This window comes from Anser anser (assembly GCF_964211835.1).
Source record: "Anser anser genome assembly, chromosome: 18".
Lineage (NCBI taxonomy): Eukaryota > Metazoa > Chordata > Aves > Anseriformes > Anatidae > Anser > Anser anser.
Window position 1 is genome coordinate 5,257,296 of NC_139739.1, and position 26,787 is coordinate 5,284,082.

General features: G+C 35.8%; 1 protein-coding gene across 2 annotated transcripts in view; it reads left to right on the top strand.

Moving 5' to 3' along the window:
- The window catches only part of GLT1D1 (glycosyltransferase 1 domain containing 1), a 57,217-nt gene that overhangs the window by 14,192 nt on the left and 16,238 nt on the right, over positions 1-26,787 (top strand). For both annotated transcript variants that reach the window (XM_083803340.1, XM_083803341.1), the window contains exons 4-10: positions 3,885-3,936; positions 10,050-10,086; positions 11,259-11,315; positions 19,560-19,655; positions 20,726-20,775; positions 24,974-25,017; positions 26,499-26,619. In XM_083803340.1, the coding sequence (XP_083659466.1) occupies positions 3,885-3,936; positions 10,050-10,086; positions 11,259-11,315; positions 19,560-19,655; positions 20,726-20,775; positions 24,974-25,017; positions 26,499-26,619 (457 nt within the window). The remainder of the gene's footprint in view (positions 1-3,884; positions 3,937-10,049; positions 10,087-11,258; positions 11,316-19,559; positions 19,656-20,725; positions 20,776-24,973; positions 25,018-26,498; positions 26,620-26,787) is intronic.

Sequence of the window (26,787 nt, forward strand, 5' to 3'; positions counted from 1 at the left end):
TTTTTCAGCATATCTCATTGTTTCAGCATCCCCAGTAAGGAAGTTTTCTTCTGCTTGATCCAAGGGTTGACTGACTTTCAACAGTGTTAGATCATTCCCATGGTGGGCCAATATGCCCTTTTCTTGTTCAAAACTATTTTCTGGATGTAAATCTTCCAATGGAAATTAATAATAATAATAATAATAATAATAATAATAATAATAATAATAGATGGCTTAAGTCTTATCAAGACACATGATAATGTTGTCATTTCATAAGCAGCCCAACTAATTGCTCACTGTTGGCAGGGGATGACCTTACTGCTACCTTCATTCCTCTCCTCCTTAATTCTTACCTGTGGCTGTGTGACCCACCCTTCTGTGTGCCAGGACTGGATCACTTTCTGAGCAGGTCTAACTCACTTGATAATGTAAAATTGGGATTTTTATTTTCCAGGTTAGTTTCCTACTGCTTTAATAAGAAGACAGCTTGTGTAGGGATACAGCAAGGATGTCTTTTTGGTGGCAGTTAGCTGCTACAACAGGTCATTCAGCCTTATGGATCTATATTGTGTCTGAACTTCTGGTGACCTGAGTACTCTGCAGAGGCTTCACTCCAGAAGTGACCTCTAGGTAAGCAGAGAAGTCCCCGAGTGTACAAGGTATAATAAAATTTAAGCATCTGGAACATCTTATCAAATCCAGTGGTACTGCTTATATACTTTAGCAGAGCTTAAATACATTGCTGAACAAAGCTTGCTCAGGATACTATCTCTATTCATCACAACATTTTCACTAAGACAGATAACTACAGTGGTTCAGATACAGCAGTATGGATTTTAGTTCATGTTAGCCATGAGGAAATGCATATAGTGTGTGCAATAGGCTTATATCTTGTGGTTTTATCTTTGCTAATATCACTATATGTCCTAGCTATTATTAGATAACTTAACGCTGGCATAGATATGCTGTTCTGTCTATAGTGCCTTATAAAATGTGGTAGGTAAACAGATTTTAAAGACAGCATTTAATCATGCTCATTGAAAAATCATTAGGGCATGTTCTTATGTCTTAGAAGGACTTGCAGTTGAAAAACAACTCATGGCCCCATTTAAGACAAAGTTTATATACTTTTTTAAAAGTCATTCTTTAAACAGTTCTGAAGGAAGAGAAAAAAAGTTATCTAATGTATCAGTTAAAATGAGAGCATTAAATTTCAGCACTGGAAAAAAGACAATTATATAAGAACAGTCTTTTTGTGTGTGTCCATTCTGATCCAATTCTGCATTTAAAACATGTTCTGTCACCAATATAGCTAATGTAGCTTATACAAAACTATGCTATACTGAATGATTTTTTTGTGATAATTAGGTTAGGAACTTGAAGTATACTTTAGTGGCTAGGATTTCCTCTGATGTTTCAAAATGCATTACCACATGCTTTATGCAGTTCATAATATTTTCTCTGCTGAAGGAAAAGTAATTCAGTTTTCTAGAAGTTATACTAAATGGATCTCTTCTCCAATATTATCACTATTCATTGCATAGTTATTAAAAGAAACATTGATTTTTTTTTCCCTTATTGATTGCAGGGTTCTAAGGAAAAAGTACTGTGAATTGTAGATTACTTGTCCAGTACAATAAACCACCACATTCCATAAAACAAAGTATTGAACAATGTCAAGCTTTATAATGAGTGTTTCATTTTTAATCAAATTCCTCTAAATGGTGCTTGTACTCCTCTAGGGTATTTAAATCTATTGAATAGTATTTTGTAGACTTGGGAGCAATAGTTTTTTCTGCTTGTTAATGTGATATATTGAAAGTATAATTGCAAAATCCAGAAAGGAAGCATATGCAACTTGAGAAAACAAGCATTTGCAAAGGCTTCAATAACCTTAAAGCTGTCATATTGTATATGTAAAATGTATTGTAATACCATAAAGCAGATACTACGAAACAGATGTATGGGAATATCTGCTCACAACAAACAAAAGTAGGAGTTATAATTCAGCATTTATGTGACTTCTAATGAGTGGTGGTGACTTCATGCACTCAAATTATAACATAATATCTCCAGTGGAAAAGCAGTATTCTGGTTTTGACTTAGAAACCTGCTTCACCTCTCACCATTGAGATGTTACAGGTATGGCTCAGGGTGGAAGCATTACATTAATTCTGTGAAAAAGAAACATGGAATCTTAAGTGTCATATGTGATGACCTATGTTTTATATTCAGTATTTTTAAAAGAAATTAAAAAGAATTTGGCCAAGCAGACACATTGTGTCTCCTGTGAAGGAGCCATTCAAACAATTATATTCCACAGTACTGACAGTCTTCAGAAATGGCCCCAAGTATGGTTTTAGTTAACACTGAAGTTCCATTTAAGAGCAGTCAAAGCTTGTGTTTGTATTTCATCCTGGTTTAAAAGTTGCATTAAAGTTCAGGATGTTCTTAAGATCTCTTCTGAACAGGGATTCTTTATTAGGTCTGACTCCATAAAAATATCTCATATGACTTCTGGGTATTATGTCAAGCTCCCAGTAGGAATTACTTGTTTATCTCGTATGTTTAGATAACAGGCTTCTGTGGCTGAAGTCTCTCTATAAAGAGGCACCCAAATATGAGAACTGTACCTATCAATGCTGCTTTTAAATGGTCTCTAAAGTAACTCTTCTGTTATGGGGAATGATAGTATACTGCATATGTTTCTCAAAGGCTAAGAAGTAGAAGTCCAGATGAGCCATGTTAAACACCCATAAGGGTAAAAGAGGAAGTAAGTTTGGGAACAGAGTTACCGTCTCCCTTCCAGGTGAAATAAAAACCTAACCATGAAGATATTTGGATACACCTTTGTTTGCTTGTTCTTACTTTGGTAATATAATTTGTATGATTACAGAATAGGAGGAGATAGTGTTCATATCTCAGCCAATTCTACACTTCAGTTATTTTAATTGCCTTCTTGTTACAAAGAAAAGGAGAACAGTCATAATGCCCTACCCCTTAGCAGTTGCCTGCCTGTTAGTATTATGGTGGGCTGGCATAAGAGTCTCTGTCCAAAATGATGAATGTGGTGAGTCTCATTTCTGGATACCCAATTCTTGCTTACTTATTATAAAGGGGTATAAAGTGCCTAACTCAGCACTATAAATTTCATCTCCTCTGTAGACGCCTAACATTCAGAAGTACAGAACTGAGTGTCCCAGGTCTGTTAAATTCTAGAGTTGAAGCCTAATCACTGGATCTTCTTTCTTATTTTTCAGTTTATTTAATTCTGATTTTTTCTTCTTTTTTTTTTTTCTTTTTTAATTAAAGGATGTTCCATGAAGAATAACAGTTTTGTCTCTCACACATTTTTTTCCATCAACAGCTTTGACTACTTAGAAATAAGGAGAGAACACTGGGGAAAGGTTTATAAAATTCTGCCTGCTCACTTGAATTAAATTCAGTAGCAATGAATAGTAGGACTGGGTACTGTCAAATAACAATAGTACAAAACTAAAGATTCCTTTTTATTTAGTTCTCTGGTTGTGAAGAAGGCTACTGCAACTTGCAGTGATGTAGAAACAAGGAAGGCTGTCTGCTGCTGCCGCTGTGTGTATAAATCTAGATAAACTACAGGATGTTCCTGTTATTTGGGTTTTCTCCTATATTTAAGAAATCATCACTGTAACTCCACAAGAGCTCCAAGTTGTAATCCATTTAAAGCCTGGAGATACCATTTGTTTTACCAGTGTTTTCTGGTAAAACAAATAGAAAGCCTGCTTTCTGTCTTTCCATCTATAATTATTTTTATAAGCCTCTGCTCATCTTTCTTATAAATATTTTCTTCTGAAATGCTTCTCTGTTGTTATGTTCAAACACTTTAAGTAGATGATCCCAACTATTTTTGTCCATTTAACTAGGTTTGCAGTGGCTTTCACGATGAAAATGAAGGAACTGGCAGCAACAGAGTGGGTATGTTTATGTGATGATGGTGATCATTATAGTATTAGCAACTGTGCATTCTCCTAAAATGTTTACTAAATAATGCTAGAGAATTGTAATAATCTTTATATTCTCTATTCCTGTTCTTTTCTTTCAGAGGAAGCACTTTGTACTTTGACAGGTCAGATAGATCTGGCATTTAAAAGCTGCTTAGTATTTGAAAAGAGTATACAGCAGTTTAGGAGGTGCTTCTCTGTAACATTTTAAATTAAGCATTGTTATCTTGAGCTTCTCCTGATACCATATGCATATATTGGTTTTCTGCATCATTTAATAAACTTTATGTTGAAAAAATTCCACTAAACAGCTTTACTTACAATAAAGAATTTGGAAGAATAATTTGAAAATATTTCTTTTATCAACACTAGAAATTGGATGAACTTCTTTATGTGAACTGCAAAGCTAAAATTGAAGTTATGCTAAGCCCAGCAGTATGTGATGCACAGCAGTACTGACTAGGCCTTGAGAGATACATAGCACATAAATAGCACAACTTTTTAAAAAGTCATCTCTGCTTCCAGAAACAGATTGAAAGACATTGCTGAATGATATATGGAAAAATACTGAATACAATTATTTTTATCCAACAGTATAGTGGTCAAATACATTTGGCATAGTATTCGAAGGGGGTTATTTAGCCAGCAAAGAACTGAGAGTAATAATACAAACTAAAATTCCTAGAATATATTAGTTAACTATCAATTTTCAGGTTCAGCAGAATGAAAAACATTCAGTAAAATGTTTTTTAGTAGCAAATATATTATCCATGTGGAAGATATTTTATTATGGTGAATCTAGTTTAAAGGTGAGTATTATATTCATGCAGAGAAACGTCAGTACATACAGAAAAAATCAAAAGACCTTTCAAATGGAGTTTCTTTGATAACCTCATTTAATTAGTCAAAATATTTGAGCTGCTATGCTGTTTTATTATAAAAAGCGTTTAACATAAATCCCCTTGTCTGTAAATACAAAGTCTTCATATTAACTTCGTATTAACTTAATGAATCCTGGATTGGTAGTAAGCAATGCAAAAACTCATTTGTTTCCATATAGACTTACTGACACCAGTCATATTTTGTAAGGGCCCAGAAGCTCACTGGGTGCTTGGTACTTAAATGTGCTAAATCCAAATCTTTCACTTCTGAAGGTTATTGATAGCTTTGCCATTGAGTTCAATGAGTTTGGGATCAAGCTCTTAGGGTTAATTTTCCAGTCTCTCAGCAAATATTGATCTCAGGTCTTTGCAACTAGTTAGTTTAATTCATTCCACAGACTGTTTAAATAATGGGTAAGTGCTGTACAAGATGAGTGCAGTTGCCTCATGCACTTCCTTGTGAGGTGAACATGCTTGCTTGGATAATGTGCTGTGCATGCAGTTAAAGTGTGAGTTCAGACAGTTTTAAGATAAAAAACTCAAGTGATTTATCCAGGGCTTACCTAATTTGACTGCTGTTGTTGAGCTTCTTAATATTCTTTTTTGATCTTGAAATATAAAGACAGGACTTTAAGTTTTAAGGGAGAGAAAGAGTAAATGAAAAAGCATATATCATTTTTAGGAGGAGAGTAGAGTTAAATTAATGTTTTAATTTTATCTATTTATTTATTTAGCCCCTGAAATAGTAAGATAATTAAGTAATTTCAAATACGTTATCTTCATTTCCTTATTGTTTTTTGAAAATAACTCCTGATATAATAACTGATACCTAGAGGTTATATGTTTTAAAAATAGATTGTCTAACAGCAAATAGAATTCCCTTCATCTCTTGGTTTATTTCTATACATTCATTCTTTTCCCAGAAACCATGACTACAGTATTAGAATAAATATGTTTTGGTTCTCTTTCTCTTTATTTAGTAGCTACAATTATGTCTACTGTACTGCAAGTCTACTTCAGACATTCACTGTAGTTATTGGTAGTATCTGATGCTCCGGTTGGAAAATAGACTGGATCAGCCTTTTCACCTTTCTGTGGTTGAATTCATGGCAGACTTCCAGTGGAAAAAAATGAGACAAATCCTGGAAGTAGGCAGTGCTCAATCCTGTTTTCTGAAGAATGGAGGAAGACGATAAAGAGCTGCCGGTCATTTGAGTACAAGGAGTGCTTTTGGGTAGTGTGAGACAGCACTGCTGACCTGTGAAATAATCCACACTCCACACCAGGCAGTAGGGCTTGTTAGCTCAGCTGTTTGGTGTGTGTGTGTGAGGTTAGTTTTCCAAATAACTTGTTGCCTAAAGTCTTGTACTGGATCACAGAGAACTGCAATGAGCATCAAGGCTAGTGACGGGAAATCAGTAACTGGCTGTCAGTAAGGGGCAACATAACTGGGATAAAAAGAGAAGGTCGGAACCACCCTCTGCCAGCTATTAGCTCCACTCACCTTATCTTGTGAAGTATTGGTAAGAAAAATACTTTTATTTTCTATATTTGAGGTGAGAAACTCTTAGGTTACCCTGTATGGAGTCAGGAGTTAGACTCAATGATCCTCATGGGTCCCTTCCAACTCAGCAGATTCTATGAGTCTGTGATGAACAATAAATGTAAGAAGTAGAAAGTAACTGCTGGATATCTTTTCAGTTTTAATTTGCATCATAATATAATAATTAATACACCTTTGCCTAAAGAAAATCACTGAGAGGTGGAGCCTGGACAACACAACAATTTAATTTTTAATGCTTTCTTTCAGCATGAATTGATTTTTGATCTATGCACATAGAGGATGTGGTAGTTACATTATAAACATAACTTGGTTTTAATAGTTACTACAATTAACTTCATGATGGGTAAACAGGAAAGACAAAGTTAACAGAGTATAAGGAGGAGAAGCAAACTTTAACTTTGAAATCATTTTGAAATCAGCACTTATGTTTTTAAGAACTTGACTTAGTTGATTTTACCTAAACACCTTTGTGCTCCTGGTTGGAGACTCATTCAGTGTTTTGGAGAAGGTTGTGGCAGACAGGGAACTGGAGGCAAGTCTGTCAAGCCCTAAACTGAAATATCACCTGCTGAGTTGTGTCGTAAATGCTGAGGTTTTGAATTCTTTTTACAACTGTATCTTTGTATAAAGGGTAAGAGCAAATGCCATACATTTATTTTCAAACACTGAAAAACATAAATACGTCTTACCATATCACAGCTCACAGAATATCAACACTCTTTACATATTAACTCACCCTAATGTGAACTACATTATTCCTGTAATGTGTGCTTTATTAGTTAGACAGTCAATAATTTAAATTACAGACATGTAAGCAATAGCATTATGCTTAAGGGGTGTATCTTCCAACTACTTCTTTTCTATTACATTGGATAAATTGCCTTTAATTATGAAGTACATGATATAGCTTTTGTAATAATCTGTATTCCAAGTAAGTGCAAAATACTGTAAAAGATCCCGTGCTTATGGTCAGTGTTTTATTTCAATAGTGTAAAAGTGGTGCATAAGAATTACCTAAGCCAGTTTTATTAGTATTCCATTTCATTTTTCCACTCTCCCCACTGCTATTTAAAATAAAGAACAAAATATAAAATTGATCTATAAAGTGTGAATACATCTCTACGCCAGGTTAAACAATGTTCCTGCTCTTTTCTTCTTGATGATCTAAACCCTCGCAGGAATATATTTACTCACCATAGAGCTATTACGGGTCTAGTAGAGCATGAAACCAAATGCTTAACTTCAGCTTATTTTTGAAACTTAGTGGTTTTGGGGAACTTAGACCACATCTTTACCCACCAAAGTCAGAATTATGCAGTGTGTCAGCTATAGAGGAAGGGCTGGCTTAAGCTGCCCCCTGCTCCATCTGCTTCTTTCCACATTTTCTTTGGTTGCATCTGTGTCCTAGCTCTGAATTTCAGCTCTTCCATTTGTCTTGCAAATTAAAATTTTGCAGTTGGCCTCTAACTTGCAGTGCTGTCTCCATCATTTGCAAGGCTTTTTTTAGGATTGGAGAATGCAATTTAATTTAAAGTGCTACTTATTCATAGGTAAGAGAAAGATGAGGAAATGTTAAGTAATAAAATAACCTATGAAACCATCTTTTTTTATTTTTTAAATCGTTTGAACACAGAAGTTCATATGGCTTTTGAAAGATATACTTAATCTTCTACTGTAGCATAAACAGCATTAAATTTTCCCCACTTCATTAATGGATTTCCTGCTTATTCATGTAGGTTTTGTGATGTAGCTAATTCACTTTGATTCTCAGAAACTGCCCTCTTCCCCTCCTGTGAACTGCTTGTTGATGATTATTCAGTTTTCTGACCTCTTTTCTGTCAATTTCTTTTTCCATTTTTCTTTTTCCAGTTCATTTTTAGTAACTAAAATAGACTGTTATGACCCAGCAGTGAACTGTAGGGGCAGTCACATAGAAATGTTGAAATGAAAAAAACAAAATCTTTGCAAGTGAAAAAAAAAAAGTCAGCTCCTTGACTTCTTATTTCCTGAGCTGACTGGTTCAGGACTTGGTTGCTTTAGCACTTTGTTTCTGCATTAATTCTCATTCTCCTAGTACAAGCTCTCTTCCTTCCTGAAGTCATTGTCCTGCAGGTGTGATTTCACAAGCTGCAGTCTGCTGCTAAGAATGGAATGGGGGTGGGAGAGGAGAAGGGAAAACTAACGTGCAGCTTGACATGATCCGACAGCATAGGTGATGCTCTACTTTGTTTAACTCTGGCTGTGTTATTCATTCCACCAGCTTTCCACATTAAGAAGCAGGGCTGCATAGCAATACTTAGCTTGAGGAATTCAGTAGTGTATCATCTGTGTATCAGCCATATGTTCAAAAGTGGAATGGTTGGGGTGGCAGTCTGAGAGTCCTTTTCCTATTTGCTCTTTAGAAAGAGCTGTGGTAGACAAATAGTCAGTGACTCACAGAGTCACAGCCTGCTAAGGGACTGGGTGTCTGTACATGATGAAACGGGCACTAAAGAGGAGTCTGGTTTTAGCCCAAAGACAGCAAAGACTGGTGCTCTAAGGAAGGTTGTTCCTTTTGGGTCACTGTGATGCTACATTAAGCAATAGCCACTAGAACTGCTTGAAAGAATGTAATTTCAAACTGAAACTTCCAAGGTAATATTGAGCAAATCTATTAGAGAATACGCGACTTGACCAATGCCTTGGTTTACTCCTATACAGGCACTGCAGCCAGCTTTTAAAAGAAATAGGAACTGTCTGAACACAAAGCTTTCGCGAATACTTTGAGCTCAGAGAAACTATGCTTTTTTTGCTAGAGGGGAAGAGTGGTTTTTTTTGTTTGTTTGCTTTTGTTTTGTTTCCCCATTTGGAAAGATCCCATGGCTATTTCTGTGTTTTCATGAAAAAAAATGAGTAGCATTCCACAAATTCATGATTGGAGTTATAGAAAGGTAATGAAGTAAGAACTCACTTAGTTAGTCACATAAATAACTAGTGTAGTAGCACTTCAGGAATAACTTTGGAAATATAGTAATTACCCCTTTTACTGTATCTATTTTAAAATAATTTATTGTGCAATTCTTATTTGGGAATATACTGCAATACCTAGTACTGGCCAATTTTCCCGTCTAGACAAGTGTCTACATATATTTGACAGCAATCTTCGAAAAGGTTAGTGGTATGTAGGGCTTGTTTCATGCCTGATGTGTTTAAACATTTTATTATGGATAAATGTAACTGTGATTCTGAGACCAGCTGTACTTTTTCTTTGAAAACCAGAGTGTTTGGGAGCTAGGGCTGTTTTGTAGTTTAAAATCTTTTTTATTCTAGGGAAGTGTTTTCTTTTTCTATGCCATAAGCAGGTTAATGATTTTGAGAAACTACGGTTAAACAAAAAAAACATGTTTCTACTAATCTGGTAATTGTGTTAATTACAAAATGGATTCATTGACACTATAAATGTTCAGAGTAAATGTAATTTTAATTCCTGACTTTGTTGCCTGTGGTCTTATTAAAATGTTCCTTTCTAATGGTCTTTTTTTTTTTTAATAGTTGAAAGAAAATCACACTGATGAGCATGTTGTTTTACTAGATTTTTTTAAAAGACTGAACAGATCTTTTATGATGCACTATGAGTCACTTTTCTTCTCTTTCTCTTTAAAGCCAGATACTAGGAAGAAAATATATGTCCAAACTCAAGGTGAGAGTTTTGAAATATTAACTAAGGCATTCAATTGATTTGGATAATATATTTAGTACCTATATGTTTATGTATCTATTTTCTTTGCCTCAGAAATGTTTTGCTGAAATGGGCCTTGGGTTTGAAGTGCTGGCTACGCTGAAGTCAAGCTCTTTGCTATTGAATTTATTTGGGGTAGTATTCCACTCTCATAGACTAAATTTTCAACTCATTTTGTGCTTTTAAAAGAAGTTTTTCCAGATGCCTTACAGTGGGAATCTGAAAGATAGGGTAACAAGGGGCTTTCTCCATATGTAAGTAAGTGGCCTTTGTATTAGACCCTCACTCTGATTTCACACAAGTTGATAAATGATTACTCTATGAAACTCCAAATTTCTTTAAATGCTATAGGCTGAGTTCCTGGAGTAATGACACCCAGCAAGTATCTAAATCAGGGTATATTACTTAAGTGAGTAGTCTAAGGAACATTCTCCTCAGCCTTTTAGGTGTGTTTACTTAATCTACAGCTCTCAGTTTAATTTATCTAAAAGTAATTGTCTACAGATTCCAAAAGTTATTGCATTTTGTATATTTTGCTTTCAAAGAATAAAAAAAAAATTTGAAATTTATTTTGAAATTACTCAATGAGGTGTATTTAATTCATGTTTACTCTGTATTTAAGCTTCTTATGAGATAATAGATAATTAAGAGATTAAATAAATTACTAAAATCATTTCATTATTAAAATAATCTTTAAGGCAAAACAAATAAAATATATTTTTGATATTGATTTAATTTAGCTGCTTTGCCTTATGTTAATGACTTGAGTCTGAGCTGAACCGTATCTGTTTTGGAATAATCATCTCCTTCAGAAAACAGTATCTCGTATGTAGATTTTACAAGGCCAAATTTAGCATGGTGTAAAGGGGCTTATTTCTGTGGATTACTAAAGTGGTTCATACACAGCGTGATTGTGTGAAATTTTCAATTCCATTTCAATCTGATTACTATAGAAGGATTGTGCAGGCAACCTGAAATTGTTGGGAAGAGGAAAGCTTGAGGTGTGAACAGCTGTGTATAGAATTCAGTGTGCTTGAGAGAAATAGGTTTTCTTAGGGCAAGACTTTAAGAGGCATAGTTCAGGCATATAGGGACCAGTCAAACAAGTTGCATTTCTCTTTTTTTCAACACAGGAATCAAGACTACACCCAGTGAAACATTTGACTGGTATAGATTTCTACAAAATGCAGGTATTACTCACTTTTCTGTATTTGCCATATTTATGCTTAATAGATTTCATTCTTGAAAGAATTTTAGAATGAGAAGGTTAAATGATTATGTAATAAAATGGCCTCATGATATAAAAAATTAAAAATATTAGATTCAGGTAGAACATCAATCACACACTTCTCACAGTTCAGTAAGCTATTCAGACTGTCTCTCGACTGCAGGTTTGTCCAGTACTGAATTGCATCAAAAGATAAAATATTCATGGTATGGGTCAGTATCCCCTAGGAAGTTAAGTTAGACCTAAGCACCAATACCTGGCCATGCTGTGCTTCACAGCTGTGTGATAGAAACTGAGGATTTCTATTGCAGAATTGCAGGTGAAGTGAAAAAGTGGTGAAGAAGGGAAAAATGTTTTGATGTTTTAATATTTGGTCTTGATCTAGTGTCTGTCTCCGTTTTCACTCATGTAACAGCATGTAAGGCAGATGACCTAATTTAGTCACCTGATCTCGGCAATACTTTAAATACTTTAATGTAGCTGCCTTTCCCCAAAAGAATTTGTATGCATTTTACAGTGGTAAAAATATTTCAGTGTTATAGTCATCAATCTGATCTCTTATAGTACAGCTCTTCCCTCTGTTACTAATGAATCCTCACTATTCAATTGCTTTATCGTATCAGTAAATGTGCACCATTCTTCAAAACGGGTGTCTAATTTTAAATTGAGCATTGTGAGGTTATTTTGTTCTCAGTAAATCATGGCCCACAAGCACAGCACCACTAAGATTAATAGTTTTCTGAAGTGAAATGATTTGTCACTTGCTAGCACAGCCCTAGCATTGATTGGACCTCATGTCTAACTAATCTATGATTAAAAGTGCAGTCAACAGATCAGGGAGGGGGGAGCTCCCCCTAAGTGCATATCATCTAATCTATTAGATGCGGTCTTTTGCCTAATGTGTACTAATGCAAAAGCGCAAAATAATTCATAAAGTACATGAAAAGCAAACTAAAATGCAACTCTAACACTTGTGCCTGTGAAATAATAGCTTGAATACTGGCATCACATTATTCAGTGGTTTGGTTTTGTTTTTCTTTTTATGACTGTTTCAACTCACAGAAGGGTTGAAGTTGGAAAGGAACCTCTGGAGATCATCAAGTCCTGCCAAAGCAGAGTCACCTAGAGCACATTGCACAGGGTCACATCCAGGCAGGTTTTGAATATCTCCAGAGAAAGAGACTCCACAGCCTGTCTGTGCAACCTCTTCCAGTACTCTGTCACCCTCACAGGCAAGAAGTGTTTTCCCATATTCAGGTGGAACTTCCGATGTTTCACTTTGTGCCCTTTGCTTCTTGTCCTGTCACAGGGCACCACTGAAAAGAATCTGGAACTCATTGATTTTATCAGTCTTGTCTCTATTTCCATCTCTGGTGGCAAGCTAAAATTTCCACTTCTCTTAATATTGCACATGGAGGCAGGTTCTTGACTGTACCTTTGCACTTATTAGAACTTCCCACTGAATTGCTTTTCTAGGGATTTGCAATTTCAAGGTGTTTGAAATATTTACAATTCTCCTAATGCGGAGCAATCAGTAGGAAAAAAAAAATAGAAGGCAGTTGTGCTCAGAAGAATACTATTTTGATAATGCTGGCTTGCACAATGAAGTGCACTTGAAAAGATCCTTTTATGCAGATAAAACTGTCCAATCTCATTCACTTCTTGGCATTTATGATCTTTTTTAAAACAAACAAATGAAAAACTCACACTTTTGTCATGAAGATCTATTCCATACCTAAGGCAATTAATGATTTTTTGGGGAAATACTTCTCCAGATAACTCTTGCCTATATCTTTAGCAGTCTACTCGAATTTATATCAGATATGGGGTTCCCAGGACTGATTGTAAAGAAACTGCACATGCCCTACAATGCAAATTACAGTGCATTTGAGCTATCCATGTTAAACATCCTTGGTGATCAGCTCCATACATTGTGGAATTATTCTTTAAAATGAATTAGGCCCTTCAGAATATTTCAAGACTTATATTTTATAGAACACACATCATATGGATATTCTTTGTACTGAATTCTTCAGTCACAGAAAACCTATACCATTTGCTTGACGTTAAATGTCACACTGCTATATAAATAGTCTATTTAAGTCAGGGTAATGGCTTCCAAAAGAATTTAATGGCAGATTCAGTGAGTGGCAGAGTGCATCAAATACATTTCACTGTCAGAGACTTCCTACCTAGCCCCCAAAAGTGAATGGTACTGAATCAAAAGCTAAGCAATCCCACTACATTTGTACATTCCATTTGATCATTTGTGTGGCTAACATAAATGGTAATTGCCTAATATAAGCTGAAGCAGTGCTGTGAAAAGTTTTTTTACTGTTGTCGTTATTGGTGTTAATACCATCTTAATGCAAAAATCATGGAATTTGTATTTTTTCATAGTCTCAGCAGCAGACTTGAGAGTTTCAGAGGTGATATTTGCATAGTTGCCGTGTGCTAGCTGCATTATTTTCAGTGTCTGGCTGTTAAAATATTTATTGGTGAAATCTACAAAAAAAAAGAGGGGTTTTAAAGACATTTTGCATTCTAGTTACAATCAGCTTCACAGTGTTTCTCTTATGTGTATGAGAGACGGCAAACAACAGTAGCCAAAGCAAAAAAAAAAAAAAAAAGTCTAAATTCCAACACAGACTTCAACAAGACAACCTTTTCAGTTTATTTAGTAACTCGAGACTATTTAGGAAAGTACTACAGCCTGTGTCGCTTCGGAGGTCAGACCACATACTCAAAATGGTTTTCTCTGACCTTATAATCTAGGAATCTATATCAGTTTTGTTAGCAATTTAAGATGCTTGTCTGTAGACTTTGGAGAGGCAATGAAAGTTTTGGCTTTTACTGAAAACTGAATGACAGGAAATTACAAGACGGTCTAAGAAAATGCAAAAACTGACACTGATCTTCTTTAACAACTTAGCTCAAGGATGCGATATAGCTATTTAAGATCACAGAGTCCTCATACCTTGATGAAAGGCTCCTTTTGATCTCAGTGGAATGTGGGTGAAGCTGTAAACCCTAATAAACACAGACATCACGTGATCAGAAGGAGATTGCTAACAAAGACTATACTAACGAACTGAGAAAGCTCATCTACCCAGCAGATGTTTTGAAAACACCCTACAAAAGTACAGAAAAGAACTTTAAGTAAGAAAAATACTTTCATTTTCTACATTTGAGCATGTGGTAAGAAACTCTTAGGTTGCATTGTGTGGAGTCAGGAGCTGGACTTAATGATCCCCATGGGTCCTTTCCAGCTCAGGAGATTGTATGATTCTAAAATAGGTCACTTAAGATATGATGGTCTCAAATTGCTTCTGTAACTCTCAGCAAGCTAATGCTTGATATTACTCATTCACTTAGAGGCCTGCAGCTTTTCAGTAAGATTAAAGATTTGCAGTATTTTTTTTTAACTGTACATCTATGATTACCACATTTTTTTTCCTGATGGTACCTAGAGGCATGGAGTTAAATGAATCTACTCTTTCAAAATCTATTTGGATAACATCTCTACTTATTCTTGACTTTCTCAGAAAAATGATGTCCTTATTAATGCTTTAGAAGTTATTCTGATTTTCATGCTGTTTGCCTGTGTTCATGCTATGCTATCCTGGCATCTAAGTACAGATATTTTAAAAGGCCCAAGTGTAAACTATCATAGTGTATCATAATAGTAAAATTATTGTTTTTCCTAAAAATAGTGGATGTGACAAACAGTTATACAATTTCAGATAAAAAACAAACCAAGCCAATGAAATCTTAAATAACAAACTTCAGCATGCTTCAGTAGGAAAGTGTCGTATTATTAAGATGTTTTTCACTGTATGCTTTTAATATAGTCCATTCTCTCATTCTGTCTTGTAACTAAAGACCTCCAAGCAGTTTAGTAAAAATTAAACATTGTTTTGTGTCAAGGATTCAGTCTGCTTGCAGATGAATGGGTAAATCCAGATGGGTAAGTCTAGATTTGAGAAACATTCTCTAGGGCACACCATGACTCAGAATCACAGCCATCAGGAGGACACAAGTCCTGATTATTAATCACATTTCATCTATTAGATAATGCATTTTGTGCCAGATTCCAATATCAGCAACAGCTACACTAGGACAGCAGTTGGGTACTGTTTTGATCATGCAATTCCACTCTGAAATTACATGTGCCAATGCTGCATCGTTGTGTTTCAGAGTTGAGCAGCATCATACCCACTCTGATCTATCATGAAAAAGGAGTTGCATGACTGTGGGAGTTCCGTGTCAGTCTTAATCTGCCACTGTGGCTGATTCATTTCAGCTCACCTGCAGTTCATTTGTCACCATCCCTGTAGTTCTGTGCGGTATATCAGGTCAGCATACTGTCAAGCTGACGAGAGGAATGAGTTTCCATAATCCTATCAATCACTCTTGTTGTTTTGACCTTTCACATCTTGCTAAAGAGGTAACCTGCTAAGCACGCTCAAGACTGGCCATGGCCAACGTACAGCTGTTTTTTATAGATAAGGATAACTTAACAAGTCAGACTACAGCCATAGATGAATACTACCAAAGCACACTTAAAGGAGCAATCTCTTGCTGATATTAAACAATTATTTTTGTCAGTGAAGGAGATGTTGATTACAGTGGCAAGACTTGCATTCAGTGTATAGTGATTTTGAAGTATGGCTGCATACTTCAGAAAATGCAGTCTTTTTTTTTTTTTTTTTTTCTTGCAAGTGAGTATGGACAAATCTTTCCATTTTATATTTGCTTTGCAAAGCAAACAGAAGGATGCATGAGCTAGGAGATAATGAAGCACACTGTGCTGTTTCAAATCCTTGTTTTTGTAACACTAACAGAAACCGGGAAAAAGAGAGACAAGCATTTCTTTGTTATTTGGGTGTTTGCATGTCATTCAGACAACACAGCGACACAGTGAATGTATCAAAACAGCAAATCAGTTGATTGCGCCATAGCGGTGTATTTCCATTTCAGAAATGAATCACATGGGGCTGTTGTGTCTTACATCTGATTAAGTAGCCTATTTGGGAAAGACAGAATGATAGCAAAAACTCAGATACTGAAACTGTTTATGCTCCAGGAAAAACCAAAAATGTCTTCTTTCAAATACCAGTTTTCACCCAGCTGGTGGCTATAAAAGGCAGCTACTGCAGTTATTCTGTTAAGATGTCCCCCTTGTTAGTGTTCTCGTGAGGAGAAGACATACTAAAATGATTGCTTTCTAGTACAAAGGGCTGTATTTTTTTTTCTCACAGTAGGGGTGCTGACAAGGCTTGAGAGAGCAACAGGTCAGAAAAACAAAAACAAAAAACAAAAAACAAAAAAAAAACGTTACAGGCATCATCGTGATGTGTAAATCTAACCATTTTCGGTGAATGAGCAGAAAACTAACAAATACACAGGTGCTTCTTAAGCTTGTTCTTAAGTAGACAGAGAATGCGTAAACTTCCAACACTGAACAGTGGCTGCGATGTGCTGGTAATGCAGTCTTGTCAGGAATGTCTTTTTATGTTTCTAAGTGGATTGAGTTGGTGAGAGTCTGCCTGTAAAAATGAATTAGGTGATGACTAAGATCTACAGCATACAATAAAGTAAAACTACAACTGACTCTCACTTCACTAAATTGAGTGGCAGAGGCAAATCTTTTCCTGAATAGCCCTTCTTTGACAGCTTTTAGAAATGCTGTGCAGGATTCAATCTCTAGTGCAGTGTGTGCAATATCTGCTATTTGAGAGGAAAGTGAGAAACATTCCGTAATAGTGAAGTAGTGCTTTCTAAAGTTTCATGAAGGGGGTAATCTGCCAGTTACAATTCAGGCTTGTGAATGTCTATTCAAAATAATAAATCAAATAAGTAGACTATTTTCTTTAATGAACATTATTTTAGGTAGTTTCACTAGTGAAATAATTAAACTGTTAGTCATGAGATTCTTGGGAGAAGTACCTTTAAAGGCCATGGGATCTGAACGGAAAAATCCAAATTTCAAAGTGTAATTACAGTCTGTAGGGCCTGTTCCACATTTCTGTTTTGGTTTAAGTTTTTTTTTGTACGGGGAACAGAATGATAATCAGGACTGCATAGAGTTGGTCTGTTAGGGCTTTTCATTGTTAGAGCACTTTAAACCCTTGTCTAATAAAATGAAAAGACTGAAAGTTTTAAGATAGAAACAAAAAGATGTTAAGAGATAAGAAGCAGTTATTTTAAGCATGGTTAATGTTGATTAGGATGCTGTCAGATCAAGAGTGCAATAATTGTAATCTCTACGTGAGAACAGGGAGACCTGATTTCTCACTACTGTCTCACTGAGCCTTCAGTGCTAACTTTAAGCTTGTTCCAAAATAGCCAGAGCTGAACATCAATAGGTGGGAGTTCATAATGTAAAATGAATATTTGTGCCATATGGATAGTTAAAATGTAATCTCAATTTTGTCGACGTTATAGTAATTTGTTTGTCATGAATTGAGACCACTGCTGCATGTATTAAAAACAAATAGTATTAATGGACCATTGCACGAGAAGAATGGGTTTTTCAATCCAAATGTTTCTGTATTATAAATTACAAATTATTTCTTGGTCCAATAACCAGTAAAATATTACTTACCATGTCTGCTGCAGCCACTCTTGACAGCTCAAGCTGTTTAAGTTAAATGGAACTGACTTAATAATGAACCCTGTGACAGGGAGCATTTAAAAGTCCCTGAACTGGATTTTAATTTTAAAAGTAATAGTAGCTGAGTATTCACCACTCTTCTGGCTTTTACCCCCTGCTATAGAGAGGTTTGTTGCAAAGCTCACATTAAGCCAGTCCCTTGACACAAGAAGAGACATTCCTGTTTTTTCCAGGGCCTGGAGCAGACCCTGCATTAAGTAATACAACATAGTAAAGAAATGTAAGTTGGTACCAAGTTTGGGTGATCTCAAATTCCAAACCGCAGCAATTCAGTCACGCCATATAGCAGCTGAGGTGCTGCTGCAGCTGGTGGAGGGTGGAAGTGAAAGGGAAGAGGAGGCCTCAGAGAAGGGAGCTCTGCAGTGTTCAGCAGCAGGGGATGGCAGAGCCATCACAACCATTCTATCACAAGTTCCATCAAGAGAAAATCTGACCATGCAGCAAAGCCCTCCTGGTAGCTATGTGACGTAGTCCCAGTGTGTGGCCGATGCATTAATGTCCCACAAACACCCTGAAGAGCTACAGCTTGATGATCCTTGTTCAGCTGACTAGTGTTAGATAATGTTATCCATCCTTGCCATGAGCTCAATAAAAACACGAACTGAAGGACAGCAAGCTAATTTGTTCTGTACAGTAAATCAGAGAAGAACATTGCAACCTCTCTAGAGTTTATTAAATTATGTTGTTATGAGTGTTCATTCAGCACATCTGAATTATTTTATCATAAACACATTTTACCAAAATTCATCACTAAGTGACCCTTCTCCAGAAGTGTTCTGAATTAATTGTGCTGTTATATAGCCAATGGCAACTGCAATACCATACATCTGACCTTCCTTTTTAAGATAGCCTACAAAATTTTTTTTTGTGGATTATTGTGGTGTATTTGCAAGAGGGATTTTCGATGTTAAAAATGAACATGTTGAGATTTTTTCCAAAATAAATTTATCATATTAAAAAATCCTATTTATTTCTTATTTGTATTTCTTTACAATAGTGCTAAAACAAATGCTTTGCAATAATTTAACTTCTGGTTAAATATTATGTAGTAGTATTGACATGGTAGGGATAGATAACTATTGGACATTTAGCTGATCTTTTATAACAATTTGTGTTTGATCAAGCCTCAAAATATTCTTGAAACAGGTGTTGAATTATTATATGAATGCACATTTATTCTTATGGGTAGAAAAACTGAGAAACACACTGATTTATATAGTTGCCCAGTCAGTCAAAGCTGATTCCTGGTGTTGAAGAATACTGACTACCAATTTATTTCTCCAAATCCTGCACATTTACTGCCTCTTGAAATGAACTCATATGCACTGTAGAATGATATGCATGATTAAGTTCTCCACTGAGTTGATTTGAGGATTAATGTGAGAGCAAGAAACAGAGGGAACAATAATGAGAATTTTTCAGAATCCACCCTGATACTGCTGTTACCATTGTATGTGCTTATTCATGAAACGATTTAGAGTGAGTTAACTTTTTTATCTGCATTCAGATTTTTGAAATGTTTTGTTGCAGACATTCCTACAGATACAGATAATCTACACGTGTTTCTTTTGATATGTGGACTTCGGAGAGTCAAAGACCCTCTGTATTTAGTAGATGTATTTTCAGGTAGGTAGCTGGTATTTGAATACCCCTGTTTTGTTCCTGGATGTAGATACATTTCTTTTCATGTTTACAAGTTTGGCATAAGCTGTTTTATTCATTGCAGAAAGCTTCATAATATATTTATATTTTTAAAATGCACATGTAACCATTGATCTGTTCAACGCATTATTTCTGTACTGCATCTTTTTCAGCCTGCTGAGAATAACAGCATTAAAATCAAAGCACTATTTGATGCCTTTATTTGTTGGTAAAACTTTTTTGCTGATACATACAATATTAATGGAAGACAAAAGAAGGATTCACCTACTTCAAAATAACTTTTTTTATATTACTGTCCTGTGGCTGTTAGACTGATTGGCATGTGTGCTAAATAATACCACTAAAGTTACAAGCAAATTTTACCACCCATCATTATGAAGTTTTCTTATAGTCACATAAGTGAATGGTTTGCTAGGTTCTCAGCTTGTATCTGTAAAAGGTTTGGGTATTCCAAGCTGGGAATTTAGCCTCAGCTGTTCTGTTTACTTTTATAAGCCTTCACTGCCTAGTAATGTTCAGTAACAAAAGTAGTTTATTAATGTCAAGTATTGGTTTAGTGATAGGGTTCTATTCTGATCATGGAAGAATGGCAGATTTCTCTGTGTACATTATAACTGAGTATTAATTGCAGTGGTTGCAGTTGTTTCCAAATATGCCTTTACTTAAGAGGAAAATTTCAAATCATTTTGTCTTAGTGGCTAGGGTCACTGCATTCAATAGAGCATTGTTCTCGTGAGATGATTCAAAATTAATATCTGAGCTTAGTTAAATAACCCTTGAATCATAAGAGATTTCATGAAGCAGAAATGCTAAATACTAACTTTTAGATATGCTAATCATTTGAATTCTGAGGAGTAATCTGAGGGCAGAGCATGAAATCTGTCCTTTAAGTAGTAATACAATATTTGCCTAGTTCTATTTTATTCATGAAGCTATTTACATTGATTTTAGAGAAGGAAGAGTATTTCTTGTGTTTTAAAATACTATTTAAAACGAGTAATTTTGATTAATAAAAAGATGCTCTTCTGTTCTAGATTGGCACAGAAAGGATCCCAGTGTCCATCTGGGCATAATTGGACCTGCAGTAAGTTGTTAAATTACTAGTACTATTTTATTTGCACATTTATTCCTAAATACTTCCACTTGCTCATGTGTGAGATACCGCAATAATTCTTTCCAAACTGAACCTACGTCAGAGGACTTCTGACTTCCATAGAGATAAGAAGGTGCAAATCTAGCAGTTGTAAAGGCTTTTCACAACAGATCTGAACTGTGGAAGTGGAAGTGTTTCCAGTGCTCTGACTTCCAAAGTTCAGAGTTCTGCTAGCAGCTAAAAGTCCAACTCACTCAGCATGTGCTCCACTGTTTGTCACAAAAGTGAGAGCAGCTAGGAGGGTTTTCTAAGAGGATATGCACTGAGTTAGTCCAATTCTAGTCACTTAGTTTTTTCTTAATGCAAACTGTTATCAATAGTTTATAGCAGCTGAAAATCTGTTTTACACATACTGTTTTTTTTGTTTGTTTTGTTTTGTTTTTAAAGACATTTTTTTATGATGCATTTGAAAATTACGTTTTCTAATTGCCTCTCTTTTCACAAGCAAGAGAAGCTCTTGAACCTCTCTCCTCCAGCCCCATGATTTTTAAATCAAGTATTATGATTTCTAAGGAAGTGGCAAGACTGAACCTCACTGAAGAGGGAAGCATGCACCATGTTAGCCAAGAGCTAATTAGCCAGAGGTCTAGAAAAGGCAACCCATCGCCTTTATCTAAACAGTGGAAAGGGTATGACTAGGCAGCTGTGTCATGTGAAACAAATTCTTACTTATGCTAAAACAGTACTAAAGCTTCATTGTTTTATTTGGGTAATGTGTTTGGGTCTCTCTATCAGTCTTCTCTCTGATTTATCTTCACAGGAGCATGAAAACTTGCAGGAAGTCTATTTTATGAGAAAATACATAAAATCTGAATGGGCAAATATTTTTCTGTTTTCTCATTCTGTTTTGTTCTTTGCAGATTTAAAGACATAATATTTTATTTTTAAAGCTATTTTTACATTTTTATCTGCGTTTTTTTTTACACTAATACACAAAATGATTTGAAAGTGAACTGATATGGAAGGTAAAACTAGAGCAGGTGTAATGAAGCTGTGCTTTAGAATCAAAAGATGCGCTTCCTGCCTCCAGTGAGGATTTTAGACATTTTGGTCATCTTTTTAAATTTGCTTTGCTTTCTCACAGTAAGTTACCAGAAATAAACCTGTGGCAGTGCATAGCAGTCAAACCTGTGGCAGTGCAAAGGAATCAATGACTAACATCCATAAAACATTTAAAAAAATATTTCTCCCATAGTGTTGTAATATCACTAAAGGATGAAAGTAAGTTAATTTAGATTCTAGCTGCCAAATTGTTTCAGCTGAATTAAAACTGTATTTTTGGCTAGTTGTTAGTTGTCCTGAACTGAAGCAGTAGAGCTATAGGTTAGGTCAGAAGACATTTAATTTCCTTAAGCATTTAGTATATGGAAAAGATAATGTTGAATGGCTGAATTTAGTGTTTTAGCTAGGATTTTAAATTTCTAGTGCATTTGCTGCAGGCAGATTATGTTGCATTGCAGACAATAATTATGTTTTTTAGTTCTATGGGAAGCTCAGTCTTGCTGAGCCTACTCAACAATCGATCAGATAAAAATTGTAATGTGGGTTCACCTGCTGCTGTGAATAAAGCTGATTTCTTTCACAGTGATACTGCTGAAGCCTCACAAACCAGAGCAACTGAGCAAATTCTTCCTATCTATACTGAATATGCTTGCAGATGTAGCTTGTGACTCTCAAGTGCTCTGGGTGATAATCTGACAGAACTTTAAGTGTACTAAGACCTGTTTTTGTTTTTTTCTACGATGTCTAGAGGGCCACAACAGCCCCAGCATCACAATGGAGATGTTTCTGGGCCATTGCTTCACTCTGAGTTCATTTTCATATGACAGCAATGTAGTATAGTGTATTTATAGAAGGTCTGCAAGATTTTGGTCATGATAGGCCCTGTGCTTAACAGGCACCTTCATCTTTAGGCAGCATTTGGTGACTTTTGGCACTGTTAAACGCCTCAGATATTTCTTTACCAGTCAGCAGCACAGATCTTTCTTAAAAGGGTATCTGGTCTTGTTAGCTGATCAGATGTGCAGTTCTCCGAAGGCTCTTCCTCTGTTAAAAATGGATGGAGGGTTTTTTAACAGCAGATGGTAGGTAACTGATGATCATATTTGCCTGGTATGTTGATATGTAACAAAATAAAATATGACAACAAACACTCATCTACCTATAGAAGAACTGGACTATGGAGACATTTGGGGCAGAAGTAATAGTCTTGCCTTTTCAGTAGCTTTTTCTGAGACTGCTGAGTTCCTAGGCATCCTGCCACAGTCAGTTGGCTTTGGAAACATTCACATCTTTTAAATGTATTTCCAGCTTACTGAACAGCTTATGTTGTATTCAATTTTCTGTTATATTGAGCCTGTGGTTAGATAACTGTGCCCCCTCAAGTTCCTAAATGTAGCTCAGGGGGATCACTTCTCCAAGTCATTGCTACACCCATCCTGAAAGCAATATTTTAACTGAATTCTTATATTCAGGGCAGACTTCTTGGAATATCTACCAATAGAAGAATGCTGCTTAAAGGATTGTTCTGTTCATGAGACAGATGGCAATTTCTTGGCTTCCAGAGAAGTAGATAGGATAGGAATTAATATCTTACAAATTTTATGAGTCACAAGCTGTAGTTTTTCTTATCCTTCTAAAGGTAGAAGAGCAAAAGACCATATCCCACTGCATGTTAAATCACTTGCAAGTACTCCATTGATTTTAAAGGAAACAGGGTATAGTTCCTCATGAGAGGAACTCAAAATAGTACTTTGGGGAGAAAGCTGAAAAGATGTTTTTACAGAAATAGCAGCCACAAAGTTCAATATAAAATATCCAAGGAACCTGTGTCTTGACAATGTTGCTTAGTGTACAGGTCTGTAGCATACTGTCATCCGGATTAGTTAGTGCTTCAGGAAGGGGCATCTCATTTTTTCCCCCAGCTGCTACCAAAAATACGTTCCTAAACAGTTACACGAGCCTTTTATTTGTTGCGTGCAGTAGGAATTCATTCCTTAGTGCAGTGGTGATTTGCTTGTATCTTTTGATTTATGAAGTCCTGCTTTCATTAAATAATTATTCTTGTGTTCAGCATACACAATCATAAAATCAATTCTGAGTTTTTTTCCAAGAGGGTTTTCTAAAATGCTTTGTTAGGGCTTTCTATCTTATAGTGTGTAAAAGCAAAACAAAACAAAAATGAAAAAAATATTAACGATTAAAAAAATGAGCCATATTGTTCCCAGGACTTACAACTGCTGCATGCTGTGCAAGCTATCATAAATTGATCCAATATAGCCAGTCTGCCTTAATAAAAAGCAGTCTACTTCTGTTCTTCATGTCTAGTTAAGGATTTCCAAGTTCTGTTTATTTCTTTTAAACATGTTAAATGAAAGTAGCAGTCATAGTTAAGCTTTGTAACTAAAACTGCTGGAGTTAATTGCCCATCTTAGACAGCATTTTAATAACTCTAGCATGTCTTCAATGTTATGCTAGGTTTTAAAATTTTGTGTTTATTAGTTTTCAAGCAAGTATTTCTGCCAGCGTGTAACATCTATTTGCCTGTCACCATTTACATGCAGATTGCTTTCTGTGTTAGCTAAAGTCTGAAAAGTTCCTTCCCTTCCTCACACTGGTAACCTCATACATAAAGGGACAATTGCTTGGCACATCAGTGCAGTGCTCCTCACTTAGACAGTAAGTTGTCAAATCCATCATTTGAATCATGTTAGCCTTTGCAGAGTCATCTGAAAGCAGTCATTCATGTTAAATAGATCTAGCTCTAATTAGAACCTGCAGCCAGAGGGGGATGTCAGGGGAGAAGAAACAGACCCTCCCCTTTTGACAGCAGCCCAAAGCTCCACTGCATCAGGTTAGTCACTGAAATTGAGAGTGGGGTAGTCAATTCACTCTGCTGTGCTGTGCACTCACACCCCTAGCTGGGTATTCTAAGAGTCAGTCTTCACGAGAGCGTTTGTCTGAAAAGTCAAGTGTAACTCCTCCAAGTTAGTGATCTTTGGTATGATTTTGAAGCTCAGCACACTCATGCATTTTATTAAAGGATGTGCTAAAATTTATTTTTCTTTTCTTGGGATTTCACTGTAGTGCTACAGTAGTGCCTTTTACCTGTGTGTATATTCCTTTCTAGGTTGATCCACATTTTACAAATGAAGTTAAAGAAAAAGTTAAGAGGTAAGAAATTAATGTTAAGCCTTTTATCTGCTCCAAATGAAAGCAGCTGGCTGGGTAGCTTTTTAACATCATGTGCATAAATGCTTTTTTATATGTACAAATGGACATACATTCAAACTCCTGTATGACTAACAAATGTATTCGGATTATTTGGCATGTGATATTCTCAGGCCAGCTATTGTACACATTTTAAATTTTAGATTAGCCAGTAGATCTCTTCATGTTTTACGTTAAGTCACATCTGACTTAGGATCATGTATGATTCATATTTATTACATTTTTGTGTCTTTTCATTGTTTCTTTCATCTTGACTTCAGCAAGATGTTGCATCCTGTTGGTGGGTGAATGAGTAGGTAGACAAGATAACCATGTGTAGCTTTTTTCTGTCCCTACTTTATGAGTTTCCTGACTGGAAGGTATAAATTTTAGAGAACAGAGAGATTTCTTTTTTTGACTGCAGAACCTAGAATTTTCTGGCTAGAACAGTACAAACATATTATGTCTGAATGATACTATCAGCTATATGCCTTTGTTAAAATCTGCATAAAGTACTTGTTTTGTGGAGAGAATTTTTTTTTATCCGGTTATTTATGGGAAACGTGTTTCCTGTAATCATGCATTAATACTTCCCTTAATATAGCTATTTATCTCTGCAGAAGCTGGATGTTACTGCACGATCAGAAAAGCAATTTTTAACAAAGTCTAGTTGATGGGGGGGGTCTTAGGGTCAAATGCTTTTCTGTCTGGCTTTGTGATCTCATGTCGAGGATAAAGAGGCAGGAATGGACTCATCAACTGGAGGAGATGCTGGCTCTTTGAAAAAAATCCTAAAGATCCCACCCACTTCATCTGAGACTGAACACCTCATTACCCTGTTTTTCCGTTCTGCACTCTTGATTTGATTGACCTTGCTTAAACTGAGGAAGACAACAACAGGAAGAATGTAAGCATTCAGAAGAGAAGAGTGCTTATCCTAAAAGAAGAAGCAGATTATATGTTTTAGAACCTTGATCCATCCCAAAAAGCCAACATCTGAAAAGTCAGCATCTCCTGCAGCTGACCATTCAGACTGTTGTGCTCCCTTTCCCTATGTTTCTCAAAAGTCACCTCTACTACGTAAATTCTTCAGGGAAAATACATCCATATCCATCGAATTCAGCTCCTTCATCTGTGAGACTGATGGTGGTTAACAGAGCCTGGTGTTAAGTGATTGATTCTAAAACTCCAGAAGGACAGACAGTGAAGTGGTAGGTAGCAAGATGTACCCGTTTATAAATTTATAGAAATATATATAGAAATATATGCATTTATAGAAAGCTAACAAAAACACAGGAAGTGGCTTGCCCATGGGAAAGCAATCGTTAACATCAGAACCATGCCTGAACTTGTCTGACCATCCTTCATCATTGTCTTTGGTTTTAGGAAGAATTCTGAGAGTATGTTCTTCGGAGATGTCCTATTTGTGTGCATTTTATTTCTAGGGCACCTGGAATACATTTATTACAGGAGATGCCACAGGATGATCTTCATGCTGCTATGAAAAGGTGCTTTGCTGTGGTGAACAGCTCAATTTCAGAGGGGATGTCTGCTGCAATCCTGGAGGTAATTGCGTCTTAGCAATGTTTATCAGTGAGGTTACAGTGAATCTGAAATCGCCTTTTATCACTGGAAATGTGTGTAAACATTTTATGTCCATATTTCAAAGCTAGTGAAGACAAAACTAAACTATTTCTTTTTGCAAGTGTTAGTAATTAAGGATTTTATCCCTTG